The sequence below is a fragment of the Nelumbo lutea genome, chromosome 8 (genome assembly GCF_056320005.1).
Source record: "Nelumbo lutea isolate HS-2025 chromosome 8, American lotus-T2T, whole genome shotgun sequence".
Classification (NCBI taxonomy): domain Eukaryota; kingdom Viridiplantae; phylum Streptophyta; class Magnoliopsida; order Proteales; family Nelumbonaceae; genus Nelumbo; species Nelumbo lutea.
Window position 1 is genome coordinate 59,404,291 of NC_142691.1, and position 12,370 is coordinate 59,416,660.

Here is a 12,370-nt window from a genome sequence, read left to right on the forward strand (position 1 = left end):
TGCATATATTCCTTTTTGACATAGAGTGATGGCTCATTTGGACTTTTTTCAAATCATTTTTACCGAAGTATTTATCTATCTTGCTATTCCATTCCCGAGGTGCTTTCTTTAAGCCATATAAAGCTTTTCGAAGCTTGTACACCTTGTCCTCTTTTACTTATATCACATATCCTTGTGGTTGTTCAACATAAAATTTTTCTAAATCTCCATTTAGGAAGATTGATTTCATGTAAAATTGAAACAATTTTAGTTGAGCAGCAAGTGCAAACACAATTCTAATTGTTTCCATTCTTGTGCAACTAATGCAACAGTCTCATGAAAATCTACTCCCGACTGTTGGGTATAGCCTTTAACTACTAGCCTTGCTTTGTGCTTTTGGATTAAGCCATTTTCATTGAACTTTGTGTTGTAAATTCATTTCAATCCAATTACTTCTTTTTTTCTTTTGATTCATTAACCAATTTTCATGTCTTGTTCTTCTCTATCATTTTTATTCTTCATCTATAGTTTTCACCTAAACTTCTTCTTTTTCAAACTTTATGGTTCTAGTGCAAGAAATGCAACATTATAGGAATCAAAGGTTTATTAAAGTGAACATGCCTTTTTTGGTGGAGTATCCTTATTTACATCACTTGGGCTTACTTTCCATGGATCTTTGTTTCTTGAACTTGAGGGATCCATTCTTGGACTGAAACTTGTTGGGCTTGATCTTCTTAAGTTTGTTGGCTTTGCATTTGATGTAATTGTATCATGCTCATGTTCATTGGACATCACTTTTTTCTTCATCTTCTATAACATATTTATTTGTTTGTGAGGAATTTTCTTCAAAGTTCCATGCCCCCTTCTTCATCAAATATCACATCTCTTGAAATTACCAATTCATTTGTACTTTGATTCAACAATCTATAACCTTTGGATTCATCACTATAACCAAGGAAACACATTTCTCACCTTTGCCATTAAACTTCCTTTTGTTCTTTGAAGAAATGTGAGCATAAGCAATGCAACCAAACACTTGGAATGAGTTAATAGTAGACTTCTTTTTGTGCCATGCTTCAAAAAGTGTTTTATTTTGCACGGATTTGGTGGGAGAGTAATTTAATATGTGGACATCAAATATGAACAGCTTCAGCAAAAAATTTTTTGAAATATTTTTACCTTGCATCATGTTTTGTGCCATTTTTACAATGGTTCTATTTTTTCTTTCAACTACTCCATTTTGTTGTGGGGTATGTCTTACCGTTAACTTTCTTTTGATGCCTTGTTATTTACAAAACTTCCTAAATTATCTCAACGTAAACTCTTTTCCCCTATCAGTCCTTAACTTTTAATTTGTGTCACTTTGCTTTTCAATGAAAACTTTGTATGAATAAACGTAGGCAATGCTTGTGATTTTGTATCTAAGAAATATACCCACATCATTCTAGAAGCTCATCAACAAAGAGAATGAAGTACCTCTTGTTGTTGAAGGAAGGTACCCTTATGGAACCACAAATATCAGCATGAATAAGCTCCAATGGTGTCTTTAAATGCTAGGATCTCTCTAAAAATGTTAGTCTATGATGTTTCCCATTGACACAACCTTCACATACTTTATGTTCTCTATCAATTTGAGCAAGTCCAATCATCATACTCTTATTATTTAACAATGAGAGACTTTTGAAATTCAAGTGTCTATATCTTAGGTGTCATAACATGGATTCATCCAACTTTTCACTTTTCAGCTCATAGCTCACATCATAAAACATAGTTAATGGAAACACTTTGTTTGCAACCATTTTTACATTAGTAATGATTGGACCTTTCTTCTTATCAGTTATTACACATTTATCATTGCCAAAGTACACCTCATAACCTTTTTGTATAAATTGTCCAACACTAAGTAAATTTTGAGTCAAACCAGGAATATAAAAAACATAAAAAATGAGTTTAGAATTACCTTGCACAATCTAGACTGCAATAACACCCTTTCCTTCAACACTTTGAAGTTTGCCATCTCCAAGCTTCACTTTCATTTAACTCAAGAAAACATTCTTTGTTTCCTGTTATGTAGTTACTACAACCACTATCCAAATACCAAACTTCATTTGGCTCTTGTTGGGTATTCATATAAGAGTAAAATAGATGATCTTCTAAATCATCATTTTCTGTATAGTGGGCTTGTTCTTTTTTCTTAAATCTGTAATTTTTTGCGGCATGAACATGTTTTTTGCATTTTTAACATTTGAAATAACAATCTTAGGGCAAATGATTATATTTCTTGCAAATAAAACAATCATTGTTTTGTTTTTCACCTCTTCTTCCATACGATCTATTTCTTTGGCTTCTTCAATGGCAGCCATCACATGATAAAATTTAACTAGTAAACTCCTTAGAACATTTTTTATAATTTTTTCATCTGAGATAATATCTCCATACGAGATAACATCTCCTTATGTTCTGATTTGATTTACAAAACCAACAACTTGAAAAAGAACCCTTGAACAAATTTACTTTCATCATAATATTATCAAAATCTCTTCAATGAATTTGAAGTTTTATGGATGTTACCTTTTTGGTGCCCTTAAATTCATTTTTGAGAATATCTCATGCTTCCTTTGAGCTTTTGGCAGCCATTATTCTTGGAAAGATCATCTTACTACTTGTTGAATATGGTATAGGGTTCTATCATCATCTTTTCTATTTTCTTTGTATTATATTCCTTCTTGTCTTCAGTCCATGTTACAAGTTGCTTACGATTTTTTGGTTATTCGCATCCTTCTACTAACTCCCAAATCTCTTTGGAGATGAAAAATGTTCTCATCTGTATGCTCCAATAATGATGGTTTTCTCCATAAAAAAACAGAAAGTAGAATCTTTTGAAAATGATTTAAAACAAAGCTCTTGGAACTTAATGCCATAAAAGGTTTTAGTTTTACATCTAAATGGTTGAATGGATCTTTGCTCGATAACAAAAGTTTGTTGAACTAACGGAACTAGGTTGATAAAAATCAAATGAAGAACCAAAAAATCTATAAAAGAGAAATGAATATGGAATGAAGAAAATAAGCGAAGAATATGAAAAGCCAACTTACGGTTTATTCTTGTCTTCTTGTTTTTTTGTCACAAGATGTTGATATAAAACGGGGAGTTTTACTTTTATTGTCTAGAACTTTCAGCTTGCAAGTTCCAATGCAACCCACTAAATACAAAAGACAAAATATAAAAAAAAAATTACAAAATTATCACTCTTACTTTTCAACAGTAAGCTCTGTCTTTTTATTCTATTTCAAGACGTGCATTGGCACTTAAGAAAAAGTTACTTAATAAAAGTTTGGGATAATTACTTGAGCTATTACATTTACTTTAATTTACTTAGAGTAATCCTCAACTTTAAAACCATATTTTTAATTATCCCTAAACTTTCAGAAATATGATTTGAAGGACCCTTCCCTTAGTTGACCGTCAGATACTGCATACATGTGATATATCATATGACCCATTTAATTTTTCAAAAACCCAACTTTGCCCTATCCTTACTTTATTTTATTACACTTGGGCTACTTTAGCCCAAGTCTTTGAGTAGGAGAGGTTCCAAGAGGAACCCGCCCAACGACGCCTAGGTAAGCCAAGCATATGTTCAATGAAATATCGCACAAGGAACCCAAGTCTTTAAGTAAAATCGAAAATACAGATAAACAAATAACCCTAGATGGCGATCTTAATTAGCCCAAATTCGACCAAATCTTCCCCACTATCCTTTGCGGTCAAACCATTCAATCACCGCTACAGCTCTCTACAACTCATCCCCACCACAAACGGAGCCCAGTTATCTTAATCAAATCATATATAGCACCTGTGGTTCTCCATTAAGCAGCTTTGAACCAGATTGTCACGTAGCTTCATCTTTTACAACTGCTATTGTTTTTGACACTAAAACCTACTTGAAAATGGCGAAGAAGAAAACAAGTTTGGGTTTCGGAGCATGGGATTTATTGCGTCGAGCCTTGTTATGGGCCAGGGAAGTGGATTACTCAAATGAGGGCTTATGATGGACCTTCACATCCTACCCAACTACTACATCAATGCAAGAGCCTACGCAACAGTATTGCTCACGATTCCATTCGTTGCAAGGAGCAGGTGCTCTCCTTGACGAGACACCGCTCTTCCCCTTTTCTCAACATCACCCAGGTTTTATATCCTATTTATCAATCCACCTGTCGATTTCGATTTCGATTTCAAGGATGACTACTACAACGACCACGGCCAAAATGATGGCTTGGCACATATAACCAAGATGGTAGAAAGAGTTTCGTTGTTCTGTTTTTAGGTTACTTGTGGTGGTAAAACAAAGGAGAGGAGATCGGGAGAGAGAGAGAAAGAAAGAGTGTGTGAGCGCTCAGTCACCACCACTCATTTTCGATCGTCTATGTTTGAAAACGGAGCAAGAATGAGAGGGCATGAAAGAATGTATGTTTTGAAAATTTAAACAATTAAGGGTAAAATAGTCCTTTTAGATTTAAGGGAATTGGAATTTCCAAAACTTTCAGGTGTAATTTTAAGTAGTGTTTCAAACCTTACGGATAATTTTAATTGCTAAATAGTTTTATACCTGAAAGTTAAATAATCTAATGAACTTAATTAATTAACCTAATTATTATGTTTAAATTTCTTAAACTATCCTTATGATTTAGTTAATTAATTAAGGGGTTTTTTTGCAATTCTTTTTAAAAAATCTTGTGAAGACCATTTGGTTAAGATGTGCCCTTCCACAAGTTGAAAAAAAAATGAAATGCTCCATTTGGAGCTTCTTGAAAATTTCCCAAAATGGGCTTCACATGTTAATTGGGGCCCAACTCTATACTTACTGTTTACATATTGTATTGGAGTACCCTCTAATTTTTCTGACAATCGTTTAAAACCTTCCTTACCATTAACTTTCCATCACTTTCCATCAAATGATTGATATATTTTACAAAAGTTCCCAAAATAACTTTTATCTACGTCCACTCCATCTCCATCTTTGTCTCTATCGCCCTCACCGGTGAGGGATCCTCGCCCAAGTCCTTTAAACGCCAAGTTTCTCCCAATACCTGGTTCCATTTCTTGAGCACCACCATTGTTGCTCAACCCCCTTCACCTCAATCTGTTCAATGTCTCTGATCGCAACCTCCAAGCCATGTTTGGCCATGGCAAACAAAAGCAAGGTTTGAGTGGAGAGTTGCGGGTGGACTTGGGTGAATGGTGATCTAGTGAAACCTGCAAAAGAAGCCGATTCCAAAAACAATTTGGTACAATCAATAGGAATAGAGGAGCCCAACATCAATTTCCATCTTTGAAAACAAATTATTAAGAATAAAGAAATTAATAATAATTCAAAATGAAAATAAAATAGTATTTAAATAGGGAGCGAAAGGTTACTATTCACCGCCTTCCATCTTGAGACGAAGAACAAAGTGATGACAACAAGAATCCCCTTCCCTCTGACTTCTCTCTATTCCATCACGTTAGTTATCTCTCTCTAGACCCCTTCCTCTCTTCCATCTTCCTCTTCCTCCCTAGAGTTTCCTTTTGTCATTCTCTCTAACGAGAGCAGAGGAGTGGTAGTAGTGGACGTTGATCATTCTCTCGCGTGTTCATCATTCTCTAGTGTGTTCACATAGTTCCCCCCCCCGGTCGTCAGGTCGTCATTCTCTAGTGCGTTCGCACAATGTCTCCACCCCTTAAAGATTAGTCTCTCTTGATTTATTGATGATCATTTCCCGATAGATGTTGCCCTCTAAAGACAAACAAATTTAGATTGAATCGGCTGAACCCCCTGTTGTAGCATCTCATGGCTAGCTCAAATACATCTCAGAGTCGATCATTCAAGTGGATGGTGAGGTTATAGATCTCGTTGGGAAGGATGATGTTGAGACAGTGGCGAAGAGAGGAGGCGTCGATTAAGTCGGCATAGTGTAGCTTCATGTGTGCCTTATGGGAACTATGGGGATCAATGTAGATGTGATTGATGCACTAGTATTGAAGTTAGAAGAGAAGTGGATGAGGCCATGAACCTCATAGCCCTTGCTGAGAAGGAATTTTGTAAGGTAAAACAAGGCTATCTTGTGCCCTTGTAGCTGTGAAGGGGTTTTCAGCGTGGTGTCTCCGCCATTGATTGCAACAGCAGATCTAGATCTAGAGGAGGTGTGGTTTTCAGATGACAATGAAGAGGATGATGCAAAATTGGAAAGAGAGAAGGCGTGGACAATACGGAAGAATTAAGCTACTCTTCCCTAAGCCTCCGACCATAGCCAGAAATTCTCTCCCCCAGTGTGTGCCCAAGCACCACAGATCCAGCGTTGTTTTGTTGAGAGAGAGAGAGATTACATTCTATAGAAAGAGCAAGACTTCAACATTATCATTGTAGAAGATTCGAAACTTGGAACGCATTCTTCCTTGAGTTGGCCCATAGGCCTCAGCGGTAGGTTTCATGTCATAGTTGTGTATTAGAGGATTTAGAGTCTCTATTCTCTCACTCTTCCCCTTCTTCGGTCCTCGATGTTTCCACTACAATATCACATGTTCAAGATTTACATGCAAAATTATCGTCAGGATTTGCAACGATCATTTTCTCCATCGCCCGTCTCTGACTTGTAGTAGCAAAAACAAATGTAAGCTAAAGCCCAAGGAAGGAATTAGAAGCATCAAGAACCAGGTTGAAAGAAGTTGCATGAGTTATTGCTAGTAGCAATAACCACAATCCAGAAGAGCATTCACTTGCAAACACTCCTCGACAATTGTCTTCAAATTCCATAGCGGATCCATAGTCTTATTTAGCCAATTAACGACGATCTTCAAATTACCATCAATAATAATCTTGAAGTCCCTAGAATTCAAATCAACATTATGGGTTTCCCGTTTCCCATGCAGCTCAGGCCTCAAACATGGTTAATTGATGCCTTGCCAATACAATAGTGTTTCAAATCTAAAACCATACCAAGATTGTCTCTTGCAATACAAGCAATATAATAAAAACCATCGGAGTTGCAAGATGCATCAAAATTAACTTTAACTAATCCCTCCTCAAGTAATTTCCATTGAACCAGATCCCTTTGTTTAACACTTTGAATCTCTGCTAATGCTAGATTGATATCCAAGACAAAATTAGTAGCTTTCTCAATCAGAATGGGAGGGGGTGCAACAGTTATGAAATAGATATTCATTTCTATTTTTCCAAATAAACCATAATAAAATGGCACATTTTTCTTTACTCCAAGGATCAATATTACTATTATAAACCAAACTAGTATTAGAGATCGTATACCGCCATTCATTAGGGGTGCAAGTTGGGCGGATTGGGTCAGGCTTAGATAACCCCGGGCCCGACCCAATCAGCTATAAGTAGTGACTGAGCCTGAAGTAAAAACAGAATGATCAGAGCCCAGCCCGAGCTTAAATTTAACACACTCGGGTTGGGTTGGGCCTGCCCAAGTTTCACCCCTAATTTAAAAGCCTAGGCTATGGGCTTAAGCCCATTCTACGACCCCAAATCCAAGCCAAGTTACCCAAGTTGCACTGATTTCAAACGAAGAAGATGAATGCAAAAATGGTTTAAAATATGAACCGTATTTGCATTCATGAACTGGAAAATGGGTAAATATGTAGTGTACATATTTGCATTTGCATTGCAACCAAATGCAGTCTTTATATAAATTGCAAAGTTGGGTTAGTTTTACATTGACAAATTTACCTTCTTAGTTCTTACCAACTAGGCTTTTAGTTGTAATGGCTGAAAATACGAATTCCAATAAAGCAAATGCTTTTTTTTATCAAAAGCCCACCTGTATCCAAATTTACTTCTTTTTTATTGATGTACTTTTACATCTTATTATCAATGTAAATATGCATTGATCTGTCATTTGTCAATGCAAAAATGTAATGTTGCCAAACACAGGCAAAATGAACCAGAGTGCAAATTTACCTTGAGTCGAAATTTACACTATTTGTATTGTTTCCAAACGCAGACTTAGGCTTTAGATTATGTGTCAACATGTGATTTTTTTTATTCAAATGAAGCTGCATCCTCTCAATATGCAATCAAAGTAAAGCAGTATTCCACTTTATAGGGCCATTTACTCTGGCAAGTGTGAAAATACATTTTTCCTATCTATAAAAAAAAGTGTGAGAATACATGTTTGAATTAGAGGACAGCAATTTTGTGTGAAAAAAAATGCCAAAGATTAAAATCATATCCAGTCTATCATTCTCACGGCCCCAGATACGTAAGACCAACATTGGGTATAATGATCCTCATCTCCACAGTCTAAACAAAGATTCCCCAAAATCCCCAACCTCAACTATGCCCTCTGATTGGCTAGCTACTAGCTTCCAAGTTCCAACTTTATCTTGGCAATGCAATAAGTTATGAAAGGGGAGAAAACTTGCACCTATAAAATGGCTGTTTGTTTGTTAGTAAAAAAGAATGTCTTTACACCTCATTAGTGAAATACACTTGAATTTCAAGTATACATATATACTATGTCATTGGACAAACATGAATGGATAACTTTAAATGTTTGAAAGTAATAAACCAAAAAAAAAAAAAAAATCAATTTATGGTCCGTCTTCACCATCTTTGATTAGATTACATATGTCGGAGCACTCGACCAAGCTGTGCAAAGCATGAGACAAATAAAAGAATTAGCCTAGAAAGCTAACTGTTTATCTATAACTAAACATATGTCTACATGTAATGATTTATATTATTTGCTTAGAGTATTGTTTGGTATCATTGCCATTTTAACCATTTTTAGGTGCAAGGTTTGAATTAATTAATACAAATTTTTGAGAAATGTGTCTTATCAGTTATCACATCACATGCATAAGACAGTCACTTTTAATTAGAAAGATGCATGGATGGTATTGATCACCCGTACTTTTCATCAAATTTAATATTATAGGTATTGATCAACTAAGAAATAGCAAAGATAACACAATACTTAGGGTCCGTTTGGTCTATAAATGGAATCTGAATTGGAATTGGAATCAAAATCTTCTGGAATCGGAATTAGAATAGTCCACTTCCATAGTTTGTTTGGTTCAGACAGATTGGGAATAGGGATTAAAATCAGTAAAAATAGGATTTCATTCCGAAGGGAAAAGCAGAAAATGGCCATTCTCTTAAATGGGGAAATGCCATTCCAACAGGAATGAGAATGAGATTCTAATTCCGCCCAACCAAACAATTGGAATCGGAATAGCCCATTCTGATTCCGATTCTAGACCCTTATTCCCACAAACCAAATGGGGCCTTAGTCTGAGAAAATTATTTGCGAAAGAAACTTTTCTCTTCATGAAAGCAATGAACTTACCAGTACCGGCGACTTCGAAACCCTTGCTTGAAGACTACAATGGGCCTACAACAAAGAGGAAGACAAATTTTAATGAAACCTTAAGGACATTATTTATGTATATCAGGTTCTCTTTCACCTGATACGCTGAAGCAGGGGCCTTCATATGGGCAAACGGGCCATACAGGGAGATCCCTGTAGCAAATGGGCTTGGGGGCCCAAATTGGCCCCATAGTCATAGATGGTTTGCTGTAGCCATGACATCCATCCACGTGGCAAAAAAAAAAAAACTTCAGGTCGTGAAGGGAATTAAAGTTCTCTCCATAACTTGTCATCCATGTCTGATTTGAATCATTCCTTATCTAGGAATCTTCTGAATATGTAAGGCCCAACCGTTTAAACACTTAAAAGGCGCCGTTTGATGACACCTGAAGTGGTGGAATTAAAAGGGAACAAGTTTTAAGCTGCATTTGGCAGTTTTTATTTCTTTTTTGTAGTTAAAATTTTATTATTTATAAGACATTTTAAGTATAAAAAAGAGATAAATCCTTAAAATAAGAAATACCAAATGCAACCTCTTAAGGCGACTGTGGGTTCTTTTAATGATTGATGCTGAGAAATTGGATTAATTAGCTGAACTCTTTAGCTGTATAACAGGCTGTGGAATCAATAATAATGACCACACGTAGAGGTTGTGGAATCAATAATAATAAAAGGTAGGTTAATATATAATAGGTGGGAGATTAGTGCCTTCTGTTTCCTGTAGGGTCTTAAATCAATTCCACCAGCACTCAGCAGCAAGGTCATTCCCATTTCCCAATGAATGAATAAACATACTAGCAATCATGCCTGGCCTGAAAGAACCAGTTGGGCTTGGGCTTTTAGGACCAGATTTTAGAACAGACTCATAAGGCAACCCAGCCCATTTCTAAGTGTCATCTGAATATATGATATGAATTGGATTGGTTGAACATGCATGAGCCTTATCCTATCGGGCAGCAATTGAAATGAGAAGAAGAAAGAGAAAGAGAAGAGGGATGATTATTAATTGTTACCCTCTGGCGTTGAGAGGACCTTCGCCAGGGGAGCCAGCACCACCTCGGATGCAAGTTGTGACGCACTTGGTGGTACATGCCTCTGCCTTCCTCGACTTTGGCCGTTGAATCCTCGCTTTCTTACAGTCGGTAGGAGAAGCACATTCGCCGGAAAGGATCTGTGGGATATTGGACAGAGTATCCAACTGAGATTGTTGTTGTGGTTCGACTGCAGCAACCGAGAAGATTAACGCCGCTGCAAGAATGGTGCCGGTAGCTCTCGTAGTCGTATTATAGCAGCTGCTTATTGCTCTGGTGATAGTAGTAAGAGGCGCAATCGAATTGGTCTTCATCACGGTGTTGTTTGCACCCACAACATTCCTAGACATTCTAATATGGGAAAAATAAGGGTGTATTTGATGAGACAAAGCTGATGATGTTGGTGGAAATGGAATTGCCACACGAAATAGCATTCTCCCCGTTTTGTTTGCTCTAATCTCATTCCTCTATGGGTATCACCTCACTCGATTTTCCTTTCGTTCTAATCTCCAATCCTACATACAACAAAGCAAGAAATAAAGACCCCAATACCCAACCACCTTATCTCTTCTGTAATCTCTATCTATCAGTGCTAGTGATAGTTTGTGGCCCCATGGCTCTCCTCATCGGTCATCGCTCATCACATGGGGTCAGATCATGTATCTGTGTGGTTCAAGACTTCATGAGCGGGTCAAAATTCATAAGTTTAATAGGCCACTGGACTGCCAATTATTTGGGGTAGTATCCTGTGCTTTGGGCTTTGTGTTCCTTTGGTCTCTGAATTTTTAAATTTGTCAATTCAGTACCAAAATTTTTAGAACATGACAATTTAATACCTACCACCATCAGCCTTTAAATGACATGTGAAAAAACATAAATATCTTTTGGGTGTCATCTAATTTTTCTTTCTCAATCATTTTATTTATTTATTTTTTCAGGATCAAAATGCTAAATAAATAATAAAGGGATTAAATCATTGAAAAGATGTGCCACACTCTATCCAATTCCATTGGTTTTGATGGACCCCTCATTCAAAATGTACCGTCAAAGAAATCTCAGCGGGTAGCATCAGATTCATAGGCGGCTATGACCTGTTGCAACTCCTTGAGGGCTTGAACTCTGACTTGTCTCTTATCCTTCTTTAGTGTCTACTGAAGCTCCGATGCCCTGCCTTGCAAATCTCCGGATCTCTTCTTCATAAGCAAGTTCTTTTTAGAGTGAACAAGTATTAAACATTCAAACAAAAAAGACAATTTTAGAAAGTTCATCCGTCACACATCTGGGTTGATCAAGAATTGAATTTATAACTTACAAGATAACTACAGTTACAATAACCACAGTACACGTGTTTTGAAAATAATTACAGTGGTAGTTATAGTATAACTGATAGAATTGAATGGATAAGAAGAAGCCAAGTAGGACTATGTTATCATCCCCCCCTCAAGCTGAACAGGGGGTGGACTAATGTTCAACGTGGAAATAAATCGACAGCCTGGTCTATAGAAGACACATGATGAACCTGGAGAAATTTACGAAGCACTTGTTCACGTACAAAGTGACTAAACTTCAGTGGGTCAGGTTGAAGATGTAATCCAGTGGTGATGGTGCCTTTCAGGTACCTCGGAATTATATTCTTTTCACAGTAGTATAACGGGCCTCAGTGGATGAGTGTAAATGTTGGCATGCCTGATTAACAGCAAACGCAATGTCCAGCCTAGTTAGGGTGACATATTGAAGATCTCCATCCAGGCTTCGATATGTAAAGGATCATGCAACAATGGACTGTCATCATGTGTAATTGGGAAGGAAGAAGTGGGTGAGGGTGTAGGTTTACAGCCCCCCATATTTGCACAATCCAAGAGATCCATAATGTATTTGGACTGATTAAGAAATAGGTCGTGGGGAGTACGATTAACATGAACACCCAAAAAATATAGGACAACGGGCCCAAGTCTTTCATCTTGAAATTGGTGTTAAGAAACACAA

At 36.8% G+C, this 12,370-nt stretch overlaps 1 protein-coding gene across 3 annotated transcripts; it reads right to left on the reverse strand.

Annotated features, from left to right (window-relative positions):
- Positions 1-7,999: 7,999 nt before the first annotated feature.
- LOC148844437 (uncharacterized) lies at positions 8,000-11,657 on the reverse strand. Of its 3 annotated transcripts, none has more exons than XM_088956833.1 (3): positions 10,367-11,214; positions 9,333-9,377; positions 8,000-8,408 (listed from the first exon to the last, which is right to left on the reverse strand). In XM_088956833.1, exons 1-3 carry the CDS (start codon positions 10,816-10,818, stop codon positions 8,384-8,386), a joined length of 522 nt encoding a protein of 173 aa, XP_088812959.1. In that variant the 5' UTR covers positions 10,819-11,214; the 3' UTR covers positions 8,000-8,383. The 3 variants fall into 3 exon arrangements, with proteins under 3 accessions (XP_088812959.1, XP_088812958.1, XP_088812960.1); XM_088956832.1 differs by having other exon boundaries at positions 8,000-8,419; positions 10,367-10,895; XM_088956834.1 differs by having other exon boundaries at positions 8,403-8,632; positions 10,367-11,657.
- Positions 11,658-12,370: the final 713 nt, after the last annotated feature.